This window comes from Aegilops tauschii, chromosome 2 (assembly GCF_002575655.3).
Source record: "Aegilops tauschii subsp. strangulata cultivar AL8/78 chromosome 2, Aet v6.0, whole genome shotgun sequence".
Taxonomy (NCBI): Eukaryota; Viridiplantae; Streptophyta; class Magnoliopsida; order Poales; family Poaceae; genus Aegilops; species Aegilops tauschii.
In genome coordinates, this window is record NC_053036.3 from 606,857,847 (window position 1) to 606,869,252 (window position 11,406).

The 11,406-nt window shown below is 52.2% G+C and overlaps 1 protein-coding gene across 1 annotated transcript; it reads right to left on the reverse strand.

The window, feature by feature from the left end:
* Window positions 1-242: 242 nt before the first annotated feature.
* On the reverse strand, window positions 243-3,625 carry LOC109746921 (APETALA2-like protein 5). Its single transcript, XM_020306017.4, has 10 exons — window positions 2,951-3,625; window positions 2,592-2,617; window positions 2,437-2,467; window positions 2,272-2,356; window positions 2,039-2,184; window positions 1,835-1,879; window positions 1,588-1,679; window positions 1,220-1,413; window positions 1,038-1,121; window positions 243-944 (listed from the first exon to the last, which is right to left on the reverse strand). Exons 1-10 carry the CDS (start codon window positions 3,337-3,339, stop codon window positions 588-590), a joined length of 1,449 nt encoding a protein of 482 aa, XP_020161606.1. The 5' UTR covers window positions 3,340-3,625; the 3' UTR covers window positions 243-587.
* Window positions 3,626-11,406: the final 7,781 nt, after the last annotated feature.

Sequence of the window (11,406 nt, forward strand, 5' to 3'; positions counted from 1 at the left end):
GTTAGCATTGTCGAGGTTATGAAATGTTTCATAGAGGGGCTAGGTAGTGTGTTGTCGGCCACCGGGGCGGGTGCCCGCAGCAAATTTCCGGAACCAATCTCATCATGCAGTGAGTGATGCAACATGAGACCAAACAAAATGAGCTGTGATGTGGACACCCCCCCGAGTCATCGCTGTTGGCCATGGTATGCAACGAGAAGCACCAAAAGATACTCCACCACACACACAAACACACTCGACACTTGAGTTGAAAGCTAGCTAGAGCTACTAGAAGCTAGAGTAGAACCAATCTCGATCGTCTTCTTGGGGAACTCCGCATTTACATGACCACATCCATCCGTCCTCTCAAATCCATCTCACTCAATCAAGAAAAAATAACAAGAAATGGAAAAAGAATACTAGCATCCAGTTTCAGTTTCGGTTTCGGTTCAGTTGTGGTGGTAATGCATGCATGGTTGTGGTTCCTCCGTGATCTCGCCTGCTTCAGTGGAACACACACACACACACACCTGTCGGTCGATCTTCGCCATGGATGATGGATGAACGCGGCGCGCGGTGGAGCTGGTCTTGATGGTCTCTCTGGCAAGCTAGGTGGGTCGGGCCAGGGAGTGGAAGCCGTTCTTCTGGAGCCAGCTCTGCGCCTGCGCGGCGATGTAGGGTGGGAATCGTGATGATGCTGCAGCTGCTGCGGCGGCGGCGGCAGCGTTGTTCGGCGGCGGCCCCGCCTGGTGGTGCGGCGGCGGCTGAGGCGGCTGCCAGCTCGTGCCGGGGACGACGTTGCCCCAGCCGTGCAGCCTCTGCTGCTGCTGCTGCTGCTGCTGCAGAGGCGGCGGCGGCGGCTGGTATTGGTGGTGCAGAGGCGGAGGCCAGTGCCCGCCCCCGCCGGCGGCGCCGACCGTCAGCGACAGGCCTCCCGCGGTCCCCGGATCGCCGTTGCCCATGAACTGCGCAATTTGCACCAAACAATCACTGTTAGCTCGCGCCCACCAAGAACAGATGGAAAAATTCTTCGAACTTTGAACTGCAAAAGTACCCACTTGGTGGTGCCTGGGACTGAAGGGCATGTGGGAGGCTTGCAGGGCCGGAGGGGGCATCTGGTGATGCGTCAAGTTCTGGTCGAACTGCATAGTAAATCAAACCCATTTTCAGCTTTCCAACGCCCGATTATACTATGCATACATAGTTGTTGTTTGTTGCAGGGCCAAGTGGCGGCGTGTACCTTGGCCTTGGTGCTCCGTGCCGCCGCCGCCGCCGTCTGCCAGTCGAGCTCGAAGGCCATGGGGACGCGCTGGTCAGACCCTGCCGCGCCGTCGTCTTCTCCGCCGCCGCCGCCGTCGAGGCTGCCCCTCTTGTTGGAGCCCCCCGAGCTCCCCAGCGACAGGTCCAGGTTCTGCTCCGCGTCGCCGGTCGAAGCTGGCAGAGCATTGTCCACCCAAGATCAAGATCAAGATCAGCGAATGAATGAACATCAAGAAACATATACACTACTGCATAATTAATCCCATGGTTGCCAAATCAAACCACGGATGAACAGTGCACGATTATGCTAGCTAATTAAGAGGCATCCGTCCATGGATTATTACTGACCCGCGGGCTCGAACTCCTCGGCGTAGGTGCTGGGATCGAAGTTTGTCACCGCATCCTTGCCGTTGCACTTGATGGCAGCGCGGTCGTACGACCTGCCCGACAGCGCCCAGAGGCACACGAGACATCAATCAGTTCACCGCCCAACCCCAGCAAAGCTAAAGCTATAGCTATGGCTGCCCGGCCAACAGCAATGGAGGGAGGACACGCGCACAGTGCACGGCCCAATAATTTTTTCAGTTTTTACTACCTGGCGGCTTCCTCCTCGGTGTCGAACAGCCCCAAGTAGACGTACCTGCGTTGCACACAAGTCCCATTAGTGCCACTGCCATGCCATCCGCCCGGCAGAGAGATGCTGCCACTTTGAGTGCAACGACAGGAGGAAGCAGACATCCAAGTGATCGATTGGAGGAGGGAGCTAGGAGGAGAGTGATGGTGGAGGAGGAGTACATACTTCTTGCCGAGGAACTGGCCCATCCGCGCCTCCCACCTGCCGCACTTGTGGAGGGTGACGCCCCTGTACTTGGAGCTGCCCCGGGGGAACCCCGTGCTCTGGCGCCGGAGCACGTGGACGAACTCCTCCTTGGTCAGGTTGCCCATCTGCAAAGCAGGGTGGCTAAACACGTGACGAATCTGCTAACAGGAAGCACTTTTGTTCGTGTTGATTGATCGGGTCTGGTGGCTCGCCTGCTTGATGTCGTCGTAATCCTCCAGGCTGAAGTTGATGTCGGCCTCCATGCCGCGGAACTTGATCGCCGCCCGATCGTACGCCCTGCGGCCGCAGATAATTGATAAAGAAATCAGGAAAGAACAGAGTTTGATTGGTACTAGTATGTCAAATCTTTATCGTACCGAGCCGCCGCATGAGCAGTGTCGAATCCACCTGCAAGTCGTCGGTGACATTGTGAGGAATCGGGAACGGGAAAAACGCCGGCCGGCCGCCAATCGGCGATCGATCCGCGCCCAAATATGTATGCATGGACAAGATGGAGATGAAGGAAACTTACCCAGATAGACCTGCTTGCCGCAATCCCTGCATTGCGCAAAAGAATGGGGGAGAGAGATGAGCGCGTGAGAAGAGAAGATAAGAGGAGAGAGAGAAACACGGAAGGAAGGAAGGAAGGAAGGGAGGGAGGAGAATAAGTTTGATAAGATGGACGTTGCTATGAAAGGCAAAAGGAGCAGAGGCATGGAATGCCCAAAACAAGACGAATCCAATACCAAACCCATCTTCTTTTCTCTTCTCTTCTTTTGCTGCTGCTGCTGCTGCAACTGCTGCAGCGCTCTCTCTCCTTCTCCTTCCTTAAGCTCTCAAGAAAGGAAAGGAAAGGAAAGAGACGGCGGCGGGCGGGAAGGAGGAACTTACCATATGTGCGACTCCCACCGCCCCGTCCGGCGGTAGAAGGTGACGCCGCGGTACTGCGAGCTGCGCGACCGCGGCCCGCGCCGGCTCTTCTTGGCCGCCGCCGACGCCGCGGGGCCTCCGCCTCCTCCTCCGGCTGCTGCGGCGGCCACGGCGGGCGCGGGGGCGCCGGCCAGGCGGAGCCACGCGGCGCGGCCGTTGCCGGCGGCGCCCTCGCCCGGGGCGGCCGGGGGGAAGAACTGGCGCGTGACGACGGCCTCGGCGGAGTCGTCGTCGGCGTCGTCGGGTATCTCGACCACCGCGGCGGCCGACGAGGAGGAGGCGCCGGAGTCGTCGACGGACGGGGACAGCGGCGGCGCGTCGGCCGCCGGCGAGTCATTGAGATCCCACATGCCCGCCGTCCTTCCTTGGCTAGCTCCCCTCCCTGCTTGCTGTCCGATGTTTCGGTCCACCTCTCTCTGCTCGGCTCGGCTCTGCTCTGCTCTCGTTGGCTGGGCTGAAGATAACAAGAAAGCAGAGAGGGTGGAGAGAGAGAAGGGGGGAGGGGAGGGGAGGGGAGAGGGAGAAAAAGGCAGCAGCGGGTTGCCTTGTTGGGGTATGCAAGGACTTTCTCTTTTGCTCTCTCCTTTGAAAAGCCCCTCCTCCTAACCTAGGAGCGCAGAGGAGGAGGGAAAAGGAAGGAGAGGTCCTGCTCTCCTCCCGGTGGAATGGATGGATGGAGTGGTGGAAGAGCAAAGGCTTCTGCGGCTGCACCAACACAACATAGCTAGCTCACCCGGAGTGAGGGAGGGAAAGGGGAGAGCATAGGCGTGTGCGTGGCTGCCGGACCGCGGTTATAATAAAAACGGGGAAGAGCACGAGGCAGTAAACACAGCACATGTTGGCGTTAGAGCAATACAGCAAATCCAACCCCTCAAAGGTCCGACCGGTCACGCCTCAAATAATTGATACCATGTCCGCGTACTTTATATATTTGGCATCTTATATCTATGCTACGCATGTAACGTGAACTAGTTAACATATATCGTCCTAGGAGCGATCTGAGATGAGATGAACTCTTCATCCCTCAGACGGCTCGGTCTTGCTGCCGCCTGAGCTTGGCCACCCCAGCTGCCTCCGCCGCCTCGTGCTCTGACTTCTCCATGGCAAGCCGAAGCAACTTCGCGTTCTTCCTCCGCAGGCACCGGGCGCCCGTCTCCGCCGTTGCCAAGCGACCGGCAGTACACCGAGGAGCCACTCATCCTTGTTGGGCTCCGCAAGTACCCCGTGGCGGCGGCGCACGGATTGCTCTGCCGTGTCCTTCTCCCTTGCTCGCCGCCTCTCGCGGAGGGCGGCGTCCACCTCCGGGCTGGTGGCGCAGGCACCAGCACCCACCGTCGCCCTTGTGGAGCAGCGGGCCACGGGGGAAGAGGACGGCGTGGGGGCGGCGCAGACTGCGCAGCCCTCGCGGAGCTACGCGCAAGCCAGAAGGGGCCAGCTCCAGCGCCCGTGTTACGCCCGCGCGGGAGCGGAGATGGGGTAGATTCAAAGTTGCCCCCCCCCGTCTCCACCTTGGACCGCTTTAGCGCAATGCGGAGGGCCAACTCCTCGTCGACATTGAGGTCGGAGTCCGAGTGGCTGCCGGAGCTCGACATGTCACCGGCATTGTCGGATTTGGGATGGATTTGGAGAGGGGAGAGGAGGGGACGGAGCGAGAGAGGAGAGTGAGTGAGCCTGGGTTGGGTTTCTTTTGTGGGGACGGCGTGGGGTCAGTGGTGGGCCAGGCTAACGTGGTAGACACGCCCTAGCTTCCCCATATCTGCCCTACATTTGGGCTAGATATGAGGGATACCAGACAACCCGGGCATTTAAGGTTGGTATGAGGCGCCCGGGTGGGTCGAGTTTTTTACCGGCCAGTGACCGGTCCACCTGTCCGGGTATTTGGGACCGGTTTGAGGCGCCCGCACCCATGTTGATTCCTGTCCCGTTAGCATCTCCGATCGGAGAATTGGGATGACTCCGTTAGTTTCGGTTGCAAGCCGAACAGTAATGGACCTACAACCCTTGCTTGTGACCTAGCTGCAGAGCTAACATTTGTTCTAGGACACCGATAACTGCCACACGTGTGGTGTATCGGGTGGTTGTGCCGCACGCTTCGTGTGGCATGGAGAAGAAACAGCCCACACACCTACGTGTGGGCAAAACAAGTAATGCCCACACACCTCTTTTTTCCCTCCCGGTCCCTCTCACACGAGTGCGTGTGGGCGAAATAGATAACGTCCACACGCCTCGTACGTCAGGCCTCGTACCTCGTGGTCCCGCACGCCCCGCGTGACAGTCACCGCGCGTCCCGCAGTTGCCATGGTCCAGACCCTCGTCCATGTTCGTTTAACTGCAGTTGCCATGTCGCTGAACTTCGGTTGCCATGTCGGAAAACTACAGTTGCCATGGTTTCTCAACTGCAGTTGCCATGTAATGTCAAAAGTTTCAGATGCCATTTTTGGGCAACTGCGGCTGTTGCCATGTATGGTCTGGTTTACCACTAGGCAGCTGCCATGTATGGTCTGGTTTACTACAGTTGCCATGATTTGAAAACCTTAGGAGTTGCCACCTACTAACACTAGGCAGTTGCCGTGTAGTGCTACAAAAAGACATGGCAAAACAACATGTTCGGGTAAAAAAGAGAGAGTTGCCATCTGCTTACAAGCACACTAGGGCAGTTGCCGTGTACCCTGCAAAAATACATGGCAACTGACATGTTCGGGTAAAAAAAAGAGAGTTGCCACCTACTTATAAAGCACACTAGGGCAGTTGCCATGTACAGTGCGAAACACATGGCAAGTGGCAACTTGGGTGTGGGAGATGAGACGGGCGTGTGGGCGAGATGGCAAATGCCCACACACCAGTCCTTGTGCATGAGTGGAAAGTGGCGTGTGGGCGAACAGCTGAACGCCCACACACCAGCCCCTCCCGTGTGGTGAAACGGCCGTGTGGGCGACCGGGTGAATGCCCACACACCAGCCCAGTCCTACGTGGCACTAGAAACATGCCAAGATTCGTGCGCTAACAAACGGACGCAGATCCACGCGTGTGGGCGAGATGCAAACACCCACACGTGTGGGCGTTAGACTTTTCGTTGTTCTATTGCTTTGGTGGTTGCTGATGCGGCTTGAACTACGTCGGTATTTCCCCAAAGAGAAAAGAATGATGCAGCACAACTACGGTAGGTATTTTCCTCAGTGATGAGACCAAGGTTATCGAACCAGTAGGAGAACCACGCAACACTACGTAAACGGTACCTGCACACAAAGAACAAATACTTGCAACCCGACGTAAAAGAGGGGTTGTCAATCCCTCCCGGGTAAAAAGATAGATAAAATTGTAGTAGATTGGATAAATAGATCTCGCGGGAACGCGAGATAAAATAAATAACAAAAAATTGCAGACAGGTATTTTTGGGTTTTTGGATTAATAGATCTGAAAATAAAAGCAAATAAAAATAGATCATGAAGGCAAATATGATAAAGAAGAGACCCGGGGGCCGTAGATTTCACTAGTGGCTTCTCCCGAGAAGAATAGCATACGGCGGGTAAACAAATTACTGTTGGGCAAATGATAGAACTTCAAATAATTACGACGATATCTAGGCAATGATCATTATATAGGCATCACGTCCAAGATTAGTAGACCGACTCCTGGCCGCATCTACTACTATTACTCCACACATCGACCGCTATCCAGCATGCATCTAGTGTATTAAGTTCATGGAGAAACAGAGTAATGCAATAAGAACGATGACATGATGTAGACAAGATCTATTCATGTAGGAATAGACCCCATCTTGTTATCCTTAATAGCAACGATACATACGTGTCATTTCCCCTTCTGTCACTGGGATTGAGCACCGTAAGATCGAACCCATCACAAAGCACCTCTTTGAAGGAAATATGCCCTAGAGGCAATAATAAAGTTGTTATTTTATATTTCCTTATTCATGATAAAGGTTTATTATTCATGCTATAATTGTATTGATCGGAAACTTAAATACATGTGTGAATACATAAACAAACACCGTGTCCCTAGTGAGCCTCTACTTGACTAGCTTGTTGATCAAAGATGGTTAAGGTTTCCTAACCATTGACATGAGTTGTCATTTGATAACGGGATCACATCATTAGGAGAATGATGTGATGGACAAGACCCATCCGTTAGCTTAGCATAATGATCGTTTAGTTTTGTTGCTATTGCTTTCGTCATGGCAAATACATATTCCTTCGACTATGAGATTATGCAACTCCTGGATACCGGAGGAATGCCATGTGTGCTATCAAATGTCACAACGTAACTGGGTGATTATAAAGATGCTCTACAGGTATCTCCGAAGGTGTTTGTTGAGTTGGCATAGATCGAGATTTGGATTTGTCACTCCGAGTACCGGAGAGGTATCTCTGGGCCCTCTCGGTAATACACATCATAAGCTTGCAAGCAAACGACTAAGGAGTTAGTCACGAGGTGATGTATTACAGAGCGAGTAAAGAGACTTTCCGGTAATGAGATTGAACTAGGTATGAAGATACCGACGATCGAATCTCGGGCAAGTAACATACTGATATTCAAAGGGAATTACGTATGTTGTCATAACGGTTCGACCGATAAAGATCTTCGTAGAATATGTAGGAGCCAATATGGGCATCCAGTTTCCGCTATAGGTTATTGACCGGAGAGGCGTCTCGGTCATGTCTATATAGTTTCGAACCCGTAGGGTCCACACGCTTAACGTTCGATGACAATATAGTATTATATGAGTTATGTGACTTGGTGACCGAATGTTGTTCGGAGTCCCGGATGAGATCACGGACATGATGGGGAGTCGCGAAATGGTTGAGAGGTAAAGATTCATATATAGGACGATAGTATTCGGACACCGGAAGTGTTTCGGGGGGGGGGGGGGGGGTACCGGGTACTTATCGGGTCACCGGTAGGAGTTCCGGGCACCCCCGACAAAAGTTATGGGCCTTATGGGCCAAGAGAGGAAACGCACCAGCCACAAGGGGCTGGTGCGCCCGTGCATAGCAGGCCGGCCTAAGGAGGAGAATGAAAGGCGGGAGGGAAAGGAAAGTGTGGATTGGTATTCCCACTTCCTTCCCTCCCCCCTTTCCTTCCCCCTTGGGAATACATGGCAGGGGGGCGCGGCCAGGGCAGGAGCCCTAGGGCCGGACGACCACCTATGTGGTGCGCCAGGCTGCCTCCCCTCCCACCTATATATATGTGGGAGGGGGGCGCCTAGCACACCCCAGACAATTGCCTAGCCGTGTGCGGTGCCCCCTCCACCGTTTACACCCCCGGTCGTATTTTCGTAGTGCTTAAGCGAAGCCCTGCGGAGATCACTTCACCATCACCATCACCATGCCGTCATGCTGACGAAACTCATCTACTACCTCGACGTCTTGCTGGATCAAGAAGGCGGGGGACGTCACCTAGCTGAACGTGTGCAGAACGCGGAGGTGTCGTGCGTTCGGTACTTGATCGGTTGAAGCGTGAAGAAGTTTGGCTACATCAACCGCGTTGTGAAACGCTTCCGCTTACGGTCTACGAGGGTACGTAGGCACACTCCCCCCTCGTTGCTATGCATCTCCATGGATCATTGCCTGCGCGTAGAATTTTTTTGTTTTCCATGCAACGATTCTCAACAGTGGCATCATGAGCCAGGTCTATGCGTAGATGATATGCATGAGTAGAACAGAAAGAGTTGTGGGTGGTGATAGTCATACTGCTTACCACCAACGTCTTATTTTGATTCGGCGGTATTGTTGGATGAAGCGGCCTGGACCAACCTTACATGTCCACGCACATGAGACCGGTTCCACCGACAGACATGCAACTAGTTTTGCATAAAGGTGGCTAGCGGGTGTCTGTTTCTCCTACTTTAGTTGAATCGAATTTGACTACGGCCGGTCCTTGAAGAAGGTTAAAACAGCAAACCTGATGAATCACCATTGTGGTTTTTGCCGTAGGTAAGAACGGTTCTTGCTAGAAGCCCGTAGCAGCCACGTAAAACTTGCAACAACAAAGTAGAGGACGTCTAACTTGTTTTTGCAGGGCATGTTGTGATGTGATATGGTCAAGACATGATGTGATATACGTTATTGTATGAGATAATCATGTTTTTTAATTTATCAGCAACCGACAGGAGCCTTATGGTTGTCTCTTTATTGTATGAAATGCAGACGCCATGTAATTGCTTTACGTTATCACTATGCGTTAGCAATAGTTGTAGAAGCAATAGTTGGCGAGACGACCACGACGCAACAATGGAGATCAAGGTTTCGAGCCGGTGGTGATGGAGATCATGACGATGCTTTGGTGAGGGAGATCAAAAGCACAAGATGATGATGGCCATATCATGTCACATATTTTGATTGCATGTGATGTTTATCTTTTATGCATCTTATTTTGCTTAGTACGGCGGTAGCATTATAAGATGATCCCTTCACTAAATTTCAATGTAAAAGTGTTCTCCCTGAGTATGGAGCCCCTTCCCCAGGAGACCATCGGGCGCGAGCTGGACATGGAGGAGGCGGCGGAGATCGACGAGCACCTGCCGTAGTATTACTCTTTGTTTTGTTTAATTAAGAGCGTCGGTCTTTAATTTGTTAGAGTAATGTTTAGGTCAGCTAGCTCTGTTTTTTTGATAAAGGGTGATTTTTATTGACTCATAATAAAGCATCGAGTGATACAATTACAATGAGCGACACCCGGCCTCTGCATAGCTAGGATGCACACAACCAACACAAGCACACACACACAAAGATCTTGCTGGCAAGGAGCTAAATCATACTAGACCAAAGCTATGCCTGGGCAGAGAGAAAAAGAAAAAATAGTCCCAAAGCGATAAGAACAGCGACTAGCATGTACAGCGACAACCCTTGGCTTCAACTATCTCATGACAACATACATACTACAAGAGAGGTTCTTCAAAAACGACGCCTCCAAGAAGGGAATGACACACAAATGACGCCGTCGCCGGATCCAACACCCAAAGGTCGGATTGAGGATTTTCACCCTGAAGAACAAGTCCGAGCAAACTCCAAGCAATGCCTTCACTAGGGAGGTATAGCCAATAAGATGCCAGACCTAGGGTTTTCACCCCGGAGCTCAAGACCACTGTTTAATTGCTGAACTTGCTCGATTAAGAAGTGTGGGTGTGCTGTAGGTTCCTTTGTGTATCCAAATTATGCAATGACGTGGATGACCACTGTAACGAGGTAAATTCAAACCAAAATTTTTTACGTTCAAACTCATGACACATGGGTTAAGCTATCTGAATCATTTGTGATGTTCACATATCGTACACAGTTCTGGATAAGGGACCGTGTCTGATGAAACTTTGCGCGCCAGTTTTTTCTCTAAAGCGATTCCAAAATTTCGGCTTCCGCGGAAATATCTACCTCCCCGCCCCCTCCCCCTTACCAAAAGCCACATTTCCCCTGTTTCCGCCTTCCTTTCCAAGTTGAAACCTTCACTCCTTGCTTGCAGCGCCGCCTCCTCGCCGGCGACCCTCCTTCACGCTGCTCGGCCTCGCCTATCCAGGCAGGTAATCTACACCCGACCCCCATCCTGCTCCTCCTTCCACATCCCACATGCCCCGACCGCCGGCGCGAGCGCGACACCTTCCACCCAAATCACCGACCCCTCGACCAAATAAGCGCCGCCCTAAGCCATGGTGCACGCAGTATAGCCATGATCAAGGAGCATTTGGCAACGGAGAAGCAAATCGCGGCCGCACGCGCAGATGAGGTCGCGATGGCTACCATTCGTGTCGGCCCCCACATCTTGGAGGAGCACCTCGCCGTCGAGGCCACCATTGACGCCTCGCGCGCCGAAGACGCGACGCGGTTGGCTGTTTGGTTCAATTCTGCAATGCGATGTTCAATTGTTGTGGGTGCATTCTGTTATTGTATACCATGTGAGAAATAAATCGAATTTGGTGTACTAAATACATGAGAAACAAATACAATTGCTATATTTCCAAGTTGTTAAGCATGCTTGGTTTGGTTAACTATCTGATCTTCTATTAGGAGTATGTTATATTGTGCAATGTGGTTCTCAGTTAATGTTTGGTTCATTTGTTGTGGTGTTTAGTTAACTGCTTGGTTCAATTCTGCAATGCGATGTCCAATTGTCGTGGGTAGAATTTTGTATTGTTGTGCATGTGAGGAATAAATCGAATTTGGTTACACTTAATATATGAGAAACATATACATGTCCTATATTCCCTAGTTCTTAATCATGCTTGGTTTGGATAAATGGGTTTTCCATGTGGCTTGAATTAATCTGATGAATCTGCAATGTGCTTATTTTCCATCAACATATTTTACTGATAGCATGCGAACCCTTACTTAACCTGATGACTAACTACCTTATATGTGTTGCAGGCAAACAATGGGAAGCACTAAGGTTTACAATCGAGGTTAGCACGT

Coding starts and splice junctions, on each gene's coding strand:
- LOC109746921 (XM_020306017.4), bottom strand. CDS start 3,339: ATGTGGGATCTCAATGACTCGCCGGCGGCCGACGCGCCGCCGCTGTCC. Junction 1,414..1,587: donor CGAGGAGTTCGAGCCCGCGG/GTCAGTAATAAT, acceptor ATGCTCTGCCAG/CTTCGACCGGCGACGCGGAG. Junction 945..1,037: donor TCAGTCCCAGGCACCACCAA/GTGGGTACTTTT, acceptor CAAATTGCGCAG/TTCATGGGCAACGGCGATCC.